General features: G+C 34.7%; 1 protein-coding gene across 8 annotated transcripts in view; it reads right to left on the reverse strand.

Moving 5' to 3' along the window:
* Nucleotides 1-16,767, reverse strand: part of MAP3K4 (mitogen-activated protein kinase kinase kinase 4) — a 79,272-nt gene that overhangs the window by 26,431 nt on the left and 36,074 nt on the right. For 7 of the 8 annotated variants that reach the window (XR_003496390.3, XR_003496389.3, XM_072035884.1 and 4 more), the window contains exons 4-12: nt 13,578-13,820; nt 9,627-9,773; nt 7,315-7,472; nt 6,801-6,917; nt 6,281-6,380; nt 6,089-6,172; nt 4,107-4,373; nt 1,970-2,119; nt 917-1,078 (exon numbers count right to left, since the gene is read on the reverse strand). Coding sequence is in view for 6 of the 8 variants with exons in the window: in XM_072035884.1 (XP_071891985.1) it covers nt 917-1,078; nt 1,970-2,119; nt 4,107-4,373; nt 6,089-6,172; nt 6,281-6,380; nt 6,801-6,917; nt 7,315-7,472; nt 9,627-9,773; nt 13,578-13,820 (1,428 nt within the window). In the remaining 2 variants the exon portion in view is untranslated. The remainder of the gene's footprint in view (nt 1-916; nt 1,079-1,969; nt 2,120-4,106; nt 4,374-6,088; nt 6,173-6,280; nt 6,381-6,800; nt 6,918-7,314; nt 7,473-9,626; nt 9,774-13,577; nt 13,821-16,767) is intronic. The other variant, XM_027454273.3, reaches the window with a different exon arrangement.

Raw genomic sequence — 16,767 nt, forward strand, 5'->3', positions numbered from 1 at the left:
ATATTTTCAGGCTAACAAAACTGCAGTATGATAACAATCACATCCTCTTCTTAAACAAAGTAATTTTATGCAAACAGTAGCATATGTATAGAAAGAAATGCAAAAGTATATGACACAAAATGTGTTATAGTGAGAAGTAGCACTTGAGCCATATTGTAATTGTTGTGCGCATATGGGCATATGCTTATGTAAAACAGGTTACACAGCATTTAAGAAACATCCCACATGAATATTTTGTTCCATAGTCAGAGATTGAACTCATAGTAGTGTTTATTTTTCATTATATTTCAAGTAAGCTAGGGGAAAAGGGATTTGTATGTGTTCATTAAAAAAACAGCTGTTTTTAAGAAGACTATCTCTATTAGTATGTTAGTGTACTATACCACAAACAAACAAAACCTTACAAAGGTCACAGGAGTCAAATAATGAAACATACTAAATGCAGCTGAATATGACATTTTCTCATCAGCACTGTAGGGAAGACACTCAAAACCTATATTCACTGCACCAAAGAACCACCATAAACTTTGAAAGAAAGGCTCTAATTAAAGTTTTATACTTCTCTAGATTGAAAAACAGCAAGAAGATGAGTTACACAGTGACATTCAATACCTAATTATATACCTAATTTCATCTAAAATGGAGACAGGTAGCAGAGCCTGCAAGACTACACTTGAATTTAGCAAGTTATTAAAGCTTTTTTTACAGTTTCAGACTGCTAATTGGAGTCTGAACATAATAGATCTCTTCCTTTACAATCTTTTTCCCACAACATTTCTCTCACAACTCGTATTTTTAAAACGTTCTGCTAGAATTCTTCCTATTTCCACCTTATTTGCACCACTGCAAAGACAGAAACTTCAACTGGTTCCTTTACAAATCCACAAAACAAATAATTAACTTTTTGTTTCCTTACCTCAAATCCAAAATTATAACCCTGAATCATGGCTTCCCGGTAGTACTGCTGCAAAGTGGCAGATTCAGATTCATCAACTTCGGCATCGAACTCAGATGTGAACATATGATCAACTCTGTCAATGGCACTGCTTATCTTATTGCATAGCTGCAATGCATCATTCTGAACAACAAAAAGGGATGGGGGGACATCAATTTATTATTTATATTCTATATCTGAATAGGATTGAGGCAAACATTAATCTGATAATTACATTGTATTAAATGTAAACACATTTTAATGTCATCACAATTCCTTCAGTCCCAGAAAAAACAAATACTTTCCAGCACTTGCACTAAGGAAGTCCTATCATTAATGGAAGCACTGCAATTCAGTTTGTTTGTGTGAGATGAATTTTAAAAACAAAGAAAGCAAATGAAAAAAAAAAAAAAGAAGAAGAAAGAAATGAGAAAATGTGTTTTTCTATCTGCAACATGACCGAGCCTTTGGCAGCATTTTCACCCTGCTACGTGGGCAGAGCCTCTATCGAACTTAGGAGAAAACGTAAGGCCCTAACTTCGACAGATTAACTTTTTTCTTTTCTGGATCCTTCAAACAAACAAACAAACAATCAATCTAATAAAAAAAGACAGACAGAGACCTGTTCACTTGCACATCACATGCAGTCATCCTCTCCAAATACGGAAAAAAGTTATTCCTTACAGATCACATATTTTGAATTTATTTCTTACCCCACCAATCACTTTCTTTCAATTCAATAATCCTACCATATGAAGATGTATTTATTCTGTTGCTATTAACATTTCTATCACATTACAGACTTGTTTCCCACTTAAATAGCACAAAAATTATTATACCAACATTCCTCAAAAATACAATCCTAAATCCTTTCCAATAACAATGAAAATTGTACTGATAATAAATTCCAATGAGGTTGCAGAAATTACAGTTGCAGAATGTTATCTGCATTGCAATCTAGTCTCTGTACGTTTCTATTCATCAGTGACTGAAATAAAATCAATTTTTACTGAGAAAATCTGGAAAACTGCTTACCTTTAGCTGTTGCAGAGCTTTGGCAATGACTGGTTGGCTGGATGTCTGTTCCTGGTGCAGTGATACGAGCCCTTCAATAGACTGCTGGAAAGCTTTTCGCTGACTCACAAGGTGGGCAGACTGAATGACTACGAGGAGGAGGTTGTCAACCTAGTAATACAAGATACCACTAGTTCTTACATACACAACTTTCTCCATAAAAACGTGTCCCGTATTGGCAAATTCCAATTTGTTATTTTGGTAATTCTAATGTATCAATGGCCTCTCTCTTTGCCATTCATGTAAACCTCAATTCACACAGAAAAGCTTGATGCTGGCAACAGAACTTGATAAATACTCATCTTACTAAGCAGTGAGATCCATAAAGGCAAATGCCACAGCAAGTTTTCAAGGGGGATATACTACTATTGATTTCTGGAAAGGTGATTACATTTTTGAAATTTTGGAAACACCGTATTATAAATTATCTTCAAAATAGTTATGCACAGCCAGTATCTAAGAAAAATAATTACACTTTCTCCAAGCAGGTGGAGGTAATAATCATCATAAATAAAGAGGGTTTACCCAACTAAGGTTTTGTTTTCAGAACAAAAAGCTATTATGGAAAACTGAAAACCATAGATTTACCACATGGTCTTTGCTAAAATGTTGAAAATTATTAAAATGTAAATGTAAGAGCATGTTTTGAAAACCAGAGCTGTGATATTGCAGAAGTTTGTAAAAGTATCCAGAATAACAGATGGTGCTTCTTTTGCTGTGGCAGTATGGTTTGTACCCTACGCTGACAATTTCAAATTACAGAAAAGGCAGCTGAAACATGTTACTCACAAAATAAGGCCCATTTCATCCTGATTTTTAGTGTCTCCCCACCAAACAGTATTTTCATACTCAAAATTTATTAAATGTTGATGGGATACTTCTATTTTATTCATGTTTTTTAAATAACAAATTGCATTTTCTCTAGTTTGCAATCAGAGCATGCTATTTAAAATACCGAACATAACCTTTGTGAAGAAATTTTTACCTCCTGACTTTGCAGTATAGAATTTAAAAAAAATAATAATAATCAATGTTATATATACACACACATAACACATCCACAATATATTATCTGCATTTATATGTATCAGATGGGATACCATTTGCAAACCACATTCCATCTTTTGCTGGTTTTGTTTTCTGCATGAAATGCTAACTTTATTAGAAGTCCAATGAAATTCTAAAACTTAATCAAAAGCTTTTTTGTGGTGGTGAGTATTGTTGTGATTGTTTTTTTTTGTTGTTTTGTTTCTTTGTTTTTTAACTTGTTCAGTCTGGACAACAGATAAACAAGAAACAACATGTTTGCATGTAACAATCAGTGGTGTATGTATATACAGGAGTGATTTTTTCAACTGCCTATAGTTGTAGGAGCCCTCAGAACATCAGAGGCCAGGCACAGTGATATGGAAAGTCACTCTGTTGGTGGACAGTAGAGCCCATTTATGGTAGGGATCTAAGGAACTGCATGACATACCAAAAGGAAAATTCACTTGGCTTAACATAAGGGCATGAGAACAGGATGGGCAGGGAGTTGCAGCTGGCTCAGATACTTGAGCACAGCAGAACTACTGGCAGGAACTCCTGTTGGCTTGCGATGAAGGAAAGTATGACTGAAATATTCCTTCCTGAAGAACTGCTGAACATCCAGAAGCACCACAGAAACTTTACTTTAAATGCCACTATTTATCCAAGATTGAAAGTAATCTATTTCATGCCTCACTGTGTGGAAGGCACACAACAGCCATACACTGTTGAAGATTGGTGAGTTCTTAATAAAAAATGAAGTGATTAAGTCTAACCCATCTTTGTGATACTGAACTACATATATTAAATAGTTCTTTATTATAAAAATCCACCCCTGAAACATTGCAGAGATTAACCCTGTGAAGAAATGTTAAAATCCAATGAATTTACTACTTGGACTAACACAGCTAAGAATCATTCCTATGCTTTAATTTAATTTATTACCTACAAAGGGAAACATGCCTCACTTAAATTACTGTGGTAATCTGAAAGGAGAAGCATTCACAGTGTGGAAAAATCACATAAGCAGGGAAAAAAAAAAAAAAAAAAAAAAGAGAGAGAGAAAAACCACCTGTATGCTTCGCAGTGTATCAACAGTTTCCACTTGTGGCACTACTTTGACTGGCTGGCCCTCCCATGCACTCCAGCTGTCATCTAACTCATGGTCTTTGTCACTGTGCTTGGTCATTAGTAAATAGGCCTCATATGCAACCTCATCAGAATCCTTTGAGCAATCCTTTCCAGCAGCTGCATTTAGGAGCTGCAAAATCACAGATTTTTCCCCTGCAATATTGTTTGGGATGAATACTTGTAAATTCTCAAGTCCAGGGATTTGTACCTGTAGAAGAAAATAAAATGATACTGAGAGCTCATTTCACTTTCTCCTGAGATGCATAAAATATCTATGTGTTATCTCAGTTAAACAACAGAAAGAGTTTTCATCTTAAGTAGCTGTACCATATACATATTTAAACAACATTTTTAACCAAGTCAGGAATCAGAATTGGACTGTGAAAACAGCAAAACAGTTGATCTGTGATCTCTGACCCTGTGATCTGTCATTAGGTAACTGACTTAGAGTGAAGTTTATTTCCCTCTTTTCAGAGTTGGATGCCATCAAGTTAAAACAGAACAATGCGTCAACATTTCTACGAATAAGGAGACATATTTAATAATTAAGACCAGTATTATCCATAGGTCAAAATAAAAACTGTAAAGTCGTTAATAAAATCTAAAATCGTTTCCCAAAACTAACAAGCATTTGATTGAAAAGCTTGTTAAAAAATTCAACTCCATACATGTTAGAGGGCCAATATATGAAATGCTGATCATCAAAGTGATGATCTCAAAAATTCTTTTCGAGACATGAAAAAAAGGGGAGAGGTAATACATAAAAACAGATCAACCTTACAAGAGATTATTTAACCTATTTACTCACACAGTTTTTTCAAACTCAAGATTCAACTTTTTCTGCAAAAATGTACAGATGAAGTATGATACTGCCTTTAACAAAATCCATTATCATTTATTAAAGCAGACAAGAGTGCTAGGAAAAAGTATTTTTTAAAAGTAAACATAAACTGGAAATTTCCCTGACTATTCTCCCCCTCTTAATTTACAGACTAGGGTCCTGCTAAGCCAGACTTTTTTAAAAAAAAAAATTTATGTTGGAAGGGACCTCTGGAGGTCACCTGGTCCAAAACACTTTTATCCATGTATTTAACTGCCCTTGATGTGCGTCTCTCCCATGAGCTTGTCTATCTTCCATCAAAGCAATATCCACTTTTAGCTGTCGCTTATCCAACAGAAATTTTACTGTGCAAAAGTTAGTAGATCATTACCCAGTTGAGAATTACGTATTTTAAATGTATGTAAGAACATAAAAGTGCAACAGATCCAAATAAATTTAACCCATTGAAGCAGTTGATTTATTTAAATTCAAACTATAAGGACCAGTTGACCTGTCTTTATTATTGTTTAGATCAGTCTTTATTATAGTATAGACCAGTTTCAATAAAGCGTGAAACTGTATGTGTATGAATTTATGGTGCTGTAAATATCAGGCAGCAATGCACAACAGATTTAACTTAACTTTGCTATGCAACAGTTTTCTAGCAACAGTTACTTGCATTCGGAGGCATTTGGATAATACCTTCAATAATGTGCTTTAGTTTCTGGTTAGCCCTGAAGTGGATAGGCAGTTGGACTCAACAATCTTTGAAGGTCCCTTCCAACTGAACTATTCTACTCCGTTCATCTGGGACACAGCACAGACCCTGCATTTCTCACATTCTTAGCACTCTCGTGCAAGCTAGCTAGAGCAGAGCTCCATTATAATACTGTTGCTTTATAAAAACTACAGACTAACATTCTTACACACACGATCACATGCAAAGAAAGTAATTCTACTGACACGATTCAGTACTAAATGCATGACATTCAAAATGTTGAGACATAGATGCCACATGAAAAAGTTGAAAGTATGTATATAAATATCCTTTGATTTTTGCTTAGCATCCCCACTCGAATTTCATGGCTCTCAACTGAATTTACCTTCACATACTCTTTTGTTTTCAGAGCGTTGAGTAGATCTCGGACAGGGGCTGACAATGCAAACTCTGCTGCTATTTCAAGGTCCTAAAAGCAACAACAAAACAAAAGAATATCCTTTAAACTGCATTTATTTTAAGCATATAAATAAAAGTGAATATCAGCAAGGTACATGAAACCCTGACATTTACGTACCTTCCTCAGCATTTTAGCAAATCCAAGAGCTTTGGAGGCCCTCTCTCTAGCCTCATGAAACAGTTCTTTGAGTGCTCGGCTGGTCTCTATAACAGACCTCCTGCAATATTGATAGAAACGATGTGACGATGCATTAATAATTCATGTTACATTTACATAACTATTAGAAGATAAGAAGTTTTTATACATATATCAATAGAAAGAGCATAGGAAAAATAAGCAGCTGGCTGAAATCAATTGAGCTTTTGCAGGCACATTTTTGATATGGATATAAACATAGAATTTAAAGGACATTAGATAAACAATTTCTGATACCCTGAATTAAAAGAAGGTTATTAGGTTTCAAGTGCACAAAATAATGATTCGTTATTACTACATACAGAAATATCAGCAAAAAAGTCCACGGAGTCTTGCGTTTACTAAATTTTCATTCTAAGAATTAAAATGCAGTAAGTACCTGTCAGGGGTAAAGAAACACGAGTAAGTGTGCTTATTATTATTAAGCCAAAGGGCTTAATACCTTATTTCATCTGATGCAGTACTGTCATCGGCACTGGCCCAAAATTCATCACAACTGTCTTGTAGTCCAGAATCTAAAAATATTCCTGTAGATTTCAGCAGCATTCCTGCAATATCACTGTAGCAACAGAAATGGTGGAACTTCAGTCTTATTCAGGTAGCACAGCACCTTAAATTTCTTCCTACTCTGTCCAAGGCAAGAGAACCATGTTGCCAAGTCCGCCTGCAGAAACAAGCAGCATCTTGGGGGCCCCTCAGTTAATCTATGTGCACAGGGCTAGCAGGAACAGGCACTTTCCACAGAAGTAGTCATTCCGGTCATAGACAGAGTAAGAGCAATCTGCACGTATTGGATCCTACAGTTACAGTCATTGTAATATTCCAATAGTTCACAGAAAGACTATCAACTGCTCACTAGGGCCTCAAGAAGCCCAGTCTGGGAACCCTGAACAATTACTGACTTCAATAAATATCTGGTATAAATCAGCATCATAAGCAGAGTAATTAAAACCTACCAGAATAGTTTTCCAGCTTGAGCTTCTCCTCCTCTTATATAAGGAGTTATTTCTTTGGTGAAATTCCATTCTTCCTCTAGGAGATTTTTTAAACTATGAGACGCTTGAGGTAACTGCTGTAGCATTTGGATCCAGCTTCGCATATAATCAAAGTAAACCTGCATACGGAAAGGGACAATTTAGACAGAAATTGTTACTCAACATGTAACTAAGAATGACAACTCCTCAAATCAAGAAGCAATCTTACTATCATACAATTAGTAGAGAACATCTCTAGATTTTTGGTTTGCTGTGACTTAAAATGGGCTACTTGTTTCCACATAGAGGGTGCAATTTATGACTCAGGAAATAAAAGATGCTACTGAAATATTTAGTAACGTGTACTCTCCACAATACTTTTCTGAAATACCTTGCTTGCTGTGCTGCAATTCACCATCATATTGGTGAATACACACTGTGGCTAGAGTTATTTAAAGCAGAACTGCTGTAAAACATTTTCTAAATCTTTTATTAACTGAAAAACTCCTAAAAATTTTATTTGAACATACCCTCCTGGGTATGAGTAAGTGCAGCGAACAGGCCTGTAAGATTCTGCATTATACCTTGTATCCATTTATATCAAGTCTTACCTCTCGCCTTTATTTCATTATTATTTTAAACCAACATAAAAATCCCATTAAGTACAATTCTTCTTCAAACATTTGCCCTCAGGCATAGCAATGAATGCAAAAAAAAAATAATAACATTAGCAGCTATTTAATCGTATATTTTAGTTGGATAATCCATAATATCAACAAATGTTCCTCATTAGAAGCTGATAAAACTTCCTATTTATTTCAGTTATTTTCAGATCACAGTGTTATAACGCCAAGATAAAGAAAACCTTAAAACTTTACTCTGGGTTAGGTAGGGACTGTGTTTTTCTCAGTCTGTAGCTCCATTCCTGATTTTATTTAATTCTTCTTTCACTCCTAGCCCAGCTTTGTCTTCCTTAGATACTGTGCCTGCCTATACCAGGAGCCCGCAAAGAAATACAAAGACTAAGTTCTGTGTGCCCCCTCCTAGACCTCATTAATCCAATCTTAGCCTTCTGATCTCCTTCAAGTTTTCCCTATCCCTATGTTCAGTTCAGATCTTTGCCGCCCTCTCTGCCCAGTTGTCCCCGTCTTCTGAAAATCTTGACCACTGGCAACCCTTTGTTCTCCAGTGGGGCTGCCACTACAATAAACTGCAACTCTGAGTAGGCACAAACTGGTTCTTAGAGGTCTGATAAAGTCATTCTAACTTACATAGTCCTGCCACCATCCCGTTCAGAACTTACGAAAAGTGAGATCCTTATACAATTATAACTGACATCAAAGTTCAAGCTCTTGCCTCACAGCACAAAAACACTACAGATGCCTCACAAAATAGGTGAGGAACTTCAGAATAGACAAGGTGAATCATTTTCCTTTTACCTTGCCAGGTCATTTCTGCTGGAAGCTTCTACAAATTTCAGATGGAGATAAAGGCAGACATACTGCATAAGAACCTTTAGGTAAAGTAGTGTATTTTTACCATTATAGGCAACAAAAACCGCGTAACAGGAAAATCTATGCATCCTCAACAAAGATGGTACCAAAAGCTCTGCCTATAAAACACTAATAATAAAGTACTGAGGTAAATCTTCTTGTTCTTTGGTTTTGTTTTCCACAGAACAGTGAGGACTAAACTCAGACAACTCATAAAAAAATAAAAATCAGTCACATACAAGGGAACAATAAATTAAATTTACTTGGGAGGAAGCTTTCATTTGTTATTATTCAGAGGCCAAGCATTTATCTAGAAAATACGTCTTTGTGTTTAGCTTATTGCAATAATGAATACTCATTAAAAATACAGCACTTTTCATGGATGAATGCAATACCAAAGTATTAAAACACAATGTTATTCAAACATCACTTTTTTATTCGCTACTAAATTGCATTTTTTTATTCACTACAAAAAGGTTATTAAACACTTAAATATTTAATATGCAGTTTACAGGTCTATGTATGAAGCATTTTATTGTAAAAACGTGCTGTTTACAGATCTACTGTTCCACAGGCCAGTAAACAAAAAATTAGTATTGTCTTTGTAATGGTAACTTGTTTAAAATGACAATGGCTATTATATTCCAAGTCCATTAAAAGAATAACAGTATGTTAATGTAGCAAAACAGCAACAAAAAAATAGCAAGCCCTATATCCACCAGGAACAATAGGTTTCTACAAGCAATATTTTGACCAACACACTTACAGAACTCCAAATGCCTTCTCCTTTTTGAAGCTTACCATTAACATTTTATGCAGGTCCTCTTCGAAAGCATCAATGTTGCAATCAATCGTTTGCAAGTCATCTAACACCTCACGTAACATAAACTGGTAATATTGCTTCATTAGCAGGCCACCCTTCAGAACCTCTTTACACTCTCTCACTAGCTGCAAGAGAAAAATCCAAAAACTGCCATCAGTCAGGACACTACTCTTAAATTGTCCCTGGGATGTGAAAGTTTAATCTGTCAGACACTTTTGTCTTAGTTTATCACTAAGTAATTTCTAAAAGATTTTAGAAATCAATACAGTCACTCTGTACGTCTCCAGGAGAGATCTGTATTAGTTTTCCAGGATGGGGGCAGACATTTCAGATTTTGTTCAACACATGGGGCCACAACAGGCAACTTGTTGGACATTTTAACAGTTTAGAAGTGGGGCAAGTGGCCTCACAACTACAAAATCCAACTTAAAACAGAAGCAAGTCAGGAATAACATGCAGTGTGTATTTGACAGACACTTCGAGGCTTATGAGAAATATTTTACTACAGGAATTTCATTTTCAATCCATTGGCACGGTGTCCACAACTCTAAAACCTGTATCTGAAAAACATTTGGCATTTCTTTTGCTGTTTCGATGGAAAAGGCTAAAGTCAGGCAACAGATCTTTTCATCAATAGAAGTGTTTGCTTTTGGCCAAACAGCTGTCAACCCTACCTGAAAGCTTACAGCTTTTTCAAGCAACAGGCACAACCACAAACAGAGGAAAACACAACACAACCAATTTCAAACCCACAATAACAAATGCCTTTTTCAGAAACCCTTCCAGTGCTAAGTGTGTATTCTTCTGAAATTATCATCAGTCTGACACCCCCTGGCATATTCTCAGCACCGACTTCAGTAAATCAAGAGTCTGAGATCAAGAGAGGGAAGAGAGAGTTTCATCTGGGGGGTCAGGGGGAATGGAGTTAGTTGTTGGTTGGTTAACCTGATTTTTAAACTTTTGTAATGGCTGTCCTGGCAAAAGAAAATATCAGTATCTCAATGTATGAAAAAGCAAAACATCATGACAGCATTATTAATATGCCTAGAGTTCTTTGGGATCTTTTATAGGCCAAAATAAATTACACTGCATCCCCAGCAGGCAGGTGAAGCAAAGGTTGTTACTCTAAACTCTTTAAGCTCTGGTCTAAGATTTGTCAATAGTTAATGGGAAAAAAAGGAGAAAAATAATTTATTGTAATGTGGAAATCTAAAAATTAGACATTTATATCCCTAATGTGTCATATACATAAAAATAAAAATGTATTCTTTGCTCTCCACTCAATCACGTACAGTGTACACAATGCTCATTTACTGTTTCATTTTGCGCTTGGATCCACTAAGGAAAACATAATTTTTTTAAAGAATTTAAAATTGGTATCTAACTACTCGTTATTCATAGAGACAGGACTTAGTAGTATTATTTGTCCACAACACTTTAGTATTGTATACTTTACAGATACTGGCAAAGTCTTCTAAACCCTGCAAAGAGTGTAATTTGTCTATTCAGAAATAAAGTATTGTTAAAACATCAGGAAAAAGAGGTTTTTTTGTTTAAATAACATTGTCATACACTAAGGTGTAGTGTTATTGAACAAGAGAACATGGGATTTACAAGCAAACAAATAAAACCCTATAAAGCTACTTTTAAGTGTCATCTTTCGGAACAGAAACTCACAATACAACTCACAAGTCAAAAATATGATCTGTAAGGAGCACACTACAGAATGTGCACCTCACTTAAGCTGAAAATATTAGAGCTGTTATTGGTTTCTTTGATGAGTCACTTTTCTTTAGGGAGTTTGTAGAATAATTTCTTTTCTGCAGAGCAGATGGGGGTAGGTCACAGAGCCTCCAGAGTACTGTAGTTTAAAGTGAGCAAGTTTATAATACATTTTTTTTTTAAATATTTACCTGACCTATAAATTAGTTATCTGTCATACTTACAGTACGCTATAGTGCTTCTACTTACAAACTTAATGGGTCTTGAAGAAGAAGAAATTATGTAACTTGCATTTTTCTAGCACAGTATCCTACAATCTGGAACTGAAAAGCTTCTGTGCATTGACCCAATTTCTCCACTGACTTTTATAAGGAAGGATCTTTTGTGACATGGCATCATCACCTATGGGATGATGCAAACCTTCAGAATATGCAAACCGGTGTTAAAAAAAGAGAGATCTGATAGATATTTTACAGAAGATCATGGTGCTGTAAGGAACTTGATGCAGGTTTTAAGTGACAGAAAGTGTCTAATTTAACCACCTAACAGAAATAAAGCATATGCACATGCACACGCACACACCCCTCCACTTGCCAGCACAAATTCAGAACTGGTGAGAACCGACTTGAACTGATGAAGAACTATGTTGCCATCATGTAATGGCAAACTGCCAAAGAGGACAGCTCTCTCAAAAACACAGACCAAGCAGGATCACAACAGCTATTGCTGAAAGTGAAAGACAAGATGGTTCAGAAAAGGGATGTTAGTGATAAAGGACAAGAGAAAAAGTATACTGCTGGAAGCATATAATCTGTGATGTTTTCCTTGTTCTGTATTAGCTGCATAACCTAAAGTGGGACCCAGCTTCCACCGGAATAGACCAGAGTATCTCCAAGCCTGGCTTCTATAACTCTGTAATATTCCGTGAACCTGCAGAAAAAAACAGCCCCCTAGACACCGTTTTGAGCCTGCTCAAGACTATATTCTTCAGGAAACAAATAGATCTATTTGTGAAATATGCTCTAAAGCTCCTTTGCCCGTTCAGAAATACTGCATGGGAGAGGAAACATTTGCTGAGTTCAATTCATTTTTTCAATATAATTAGTGAGACACTATAAACCATCACAACAGTTTGTAAAAAATACATTGTTTTCCAGGAAGAAATCATCGTTTTGGGACAATTCAAAGTCCGTAAATGTAATACAAGAAATATGGGCAAAAGAACATTCTCCGTCTCTAGAAAAAAAAAAAAGAAAAAAAGAAAAAAAAGGATATTGCACCTTACAACACAGTATACAAAACAATAAACTTGACCCTTAAGACTGAAATTTTAAGTTCCTCACTAAAAGAGTTACCAGAAACTTATTTGGTTAGGACCATAAGGTACTGTAACAATTGATTTTGGCGGACTGGATAACTAGAATGTGATATCATACTCAGCCAGATAGCTTATTTTAAAAGTTTACCCTGAACGACCACCTGATGAAGCCATGATCTAATTATACTTGCCCGGGAGATGACTTTAGATCAATACCATTTTTCAAAGTCTAGTCCAAGATATACTAATACTGGCCGAACAGCCCTCCTTGTAACAGGTAACTATCAGAAAAAAAGTCCTCACAGAAAATTCTCAACCTGTGACAGGACTGACAATCTTGGTAACTACCCTTATAAGATCCGATGTTTGTATACAAAAATATGCTGGGAAACAAGATCGTTTTTCATTTTGTTTTTCTCCTTAGTCAACTTACACTATGTGCGCATTGCGTACTGGCAGAGGTCTCATATTCACAAAGGAAAAAGCTCAACTCAAATGTAAAACAAATATTCAGACCTTTAATTCTGTCTTAAAACTCGTTACTCTGCCTAGGAAAGCCATATAGAGGTAAATGTGCTGGACAAGGTTACATAGCTTATAATGCAAATGGGACAAACACTATTTACCTTTTCTGGCTGATAATTCTTTAATCACCAGTTTTGATACCTGGAAGTCTAAATCAGAGAGGTATACATAACCAGTTGTTTACTATGCAAAAACCACAACTCTATAGGAAATACAGACAATTTATTAAAAAAAAAATCTGTATTTATGCATTGACAGTTCTTAAGCAAATCCTCTTTAAACAGATGACCTTACTGTAATGAAAGAGACAAAGTAATTTCAAATAGAAAAAATAATAAGAAAAAACAAAACATTTGAAGCAAACCTGTTTAATACTCAAAAGAGATGGTTCCCCAGCAGGTCTTTGTTCCAACCTGAGCTTCAGACACTCGTGGATAACATTAAGCAGGACTCGGCAAAGGACCAAGAATGCAGGTTCAAAAGATGGTAAATCCATGGATTTCAGCTCTTCCCATGATACAGTGCTGCATTTTTGCTCACAGCAAGGTGGGGAATTTAATAACTGCACATAATCTGAACACAACATGGGATCTGGAAATTCTGAAAACTGTAACAAGAAATAGGTGTCATGAAAAGGATCCCCAAATTCTTTAAGATTTAAAGTCTGTTTAAAGTAGCATATACAAAAGCCTATTTTTAAAAGTTAAGATTTTATTACAGCTACCTATTAATTAACTGGTAAGTCAACCATAGAAGTTTCAATTCATTTAATTTTTTTTGGTGGTGGGTTTTTGATTAGTTTTATTGTTTTAAAGCTATTTATTTTTATTATTTTTATTTTATTTTTTTTGATTTGAGGATCACCAGGCTGAGGAAAACAATTATGGACCCTTAGGAGTGAACACATTTTCTTACTTTATGGTTCTGCTTTAAAATAATTAAATCATCTATTAAAGCTCAAAGATTCCTTCATTACACATGAAGAAACTGCTATTTGAGGTTATAATTAAGTTATCTCTAACATAATATAGGAATATATATATATATTCATGTTATTTTAAGATACCATGCTTGAAATTTTCACAATAATAATTATGGCCTTACACCTATGACTATGACTGAAGAAAGAAGTTTGCACTTGGCTATGTCAGATGAGTAATCTTGTTCTTTTTCGAATACACAGCACATCAAAAGCTTTAAGCTTTCTAACTTTATATAAAGCTCCACATTGTAAAATAATGCAATGTTCATGAAAGCATCACTAGCTAAACTGAACAAAACTTTTGAAATATTTTCTTCTGAACTTTGGTAGATGTAAGAAACTGAAATTACAAAAGGAAGATTAAGAAGATTAGGTTGCTTTTTTCAATTACTAAACTTACTTTCATTTAAATGAAATCTACATTTAAATGAAATGACTTTTCTAATTAGAGAAAGTAATTGAAAATATCTGAACTGTACATCCTAGATATCTGAACTGTAAGTCTTGTCACAATGTTCTAAGAAAAGATGTACATGGAGGCTTTGTGGAGTTTAAACTAGCAAGAAAATTTGTACCTCAGTATGTGTACAGTTCTTAACAAACCATAGATAATATAAGATTTGTTTAAGATTGTTTTATTTCATAGCTGCTAACTATGAGACTTGAATATCTTTCATTCATATATTAGACGTAACTAGTATTTTCTAGGTTTTCTTCAGTCAAATTTAAATAACAGCACTACACAGGAGATAGGATAAGAAATCAGATCAAATGGTACAGTGAAACCTTTAAGTTAAATTTTTTAGCCACTTTTAAGCTCCTTTTCTAATAGAAAATAATAATAATAATTAAAAAAAAATCAACACACATTTATTTCTTTACACCTACACAAACATTTTTGACATTTATGCCTAAAGTGTTTTACAATCCCTGCTTCCTCAGAAGAGCCACACAAAATTACGGCTATTGAGAAGTCTGTTTTTTAGTGTTTTTATTTTTTAATATTTTGAAGTTTGTCAACTGGCATGTGGGATGGGATAGCACATCCACTACTGTCTAATGTTAGCACAAAATGCTACGAGCTGCAGATTTGCAAGTGGTTTATAAAATCGCTATCTCATTACACAGAGATGGTGAACATGCATCAGTGGGGATTTCCTCTACACCTGGTTTAGCTGAAGTTTAATCACTAGTTGATCTAAAGTGTAAGAAATTCTTAAGATGCACATTCAGGTCTTCTTTTTACTAAATCTCTTTTAAAAAACTTTATTTTCTGAAGAATACTGTCCGTGCTAAAAGCTTTTACACAAAAGACTTTCATTAATAATAGGTCATGAAAATGTTCTACAGTACAACAAAATATCTGAGACATACAACCCTCACTGTGATGCAAGCATGGTGTTGGAAAATCTAGTCATAAAAATATTAAAGAACTAGTCTATGAATAAACATAACGCAACAAAATTGAACGTGTTATTTCATTTTCTAACATTCAGACATCAGCACGTTACTTTAGGGCTTAGTTTTAGATACTTAATCATCTATTGTTCAACTTGACTAATCGTAATCTTCTGCAGGCCCAATGTGAAATACTCTCCAGTGTCTACAAAACACTTTAAAAAAAAAAAAAAAAACACAAAAAACCACCACATTTATTAAGATCCTGAATAAAATGTTAAAGTGCAGCCATTTGAATAAACAACAAACAGGATGCAATGGGTTTAAGTAATATTCTAATCAAATAACTTATTTAATTTTGTAAACAATAGAAAACAATAGCTATTTTCTCTGAGAATCAAATCATATGACTTTTACATAAAACACTATAGTGCCTAAGCCTTGTTAAAATCTCAGAGTGCAACTATGATGAATGAAACTTGTACTTTAAAAAAGAACTCTACAAACACTCATCTGTATAAGCATTTACATACATTTATGGTGAAATTAGCATTACATTGCTAATTTCTTTCAAAGTACTGCCAGTTACAAAGACCAGCCAATTCAAAACTGTCAAAACTCTCTTCTATTCTAGTGTGGTAACATCTTCTGTTACAGTAGGTACCACACTTCTGACAAGCAGTATTTTCTCTTTGACAGCCTTCATTTAATTTTGGCACAGGAAAGAAGTTTATGATTGTGTAACATTCACCTTCAGTCATATACCCTTCCTTAAAGGAGGACAATACTCCAAAGAAAATGGAATAATTACTGAAAATGAACACTTGAAGAATTTACAAGAATAGAGGAGAGAGAAAAGGTTATCCATACATCTTTCACAAGACAACCACTGCTAAATTACCATATGGTTTCTGTGAATCTTCAGTAAAAACCCTAGTTTCATTAACTTAGTAAGAACCCTCACCAAGTCGACATTTCAGGTATTTAGTAATTTTGAAAATACATTCAAAGGCATTTTTAATCTCCCCATATTATACATTATTGCCTTTCTTTTTTTAAAGGTATTTCTGCCTGTATATTAAGATAAACATCCCACCTAAGTATATATGGGCTCTGTTTTGGTTACTGCAAAAGATACCTGCAGGTTTTGCTTATGGACTTCTTAGTGACTTAG

Source organism: Anas platyrhynchos, chromosome 3 (assembly GCF_047663525.1).
Source record: "Anas platyrhynchos isolate ZD024472 breed Pekin duck chromosome 3, IASCAAS_PekinDuck_T2T, whole genome shotgun sequence".
In the NCBI taxonomy this organism is placed as follows: Eukaryota; Metazoa; Chordata; class Aves; order Anseriformes; family Anatidae; genus Anas; species Anas platyrhynchos.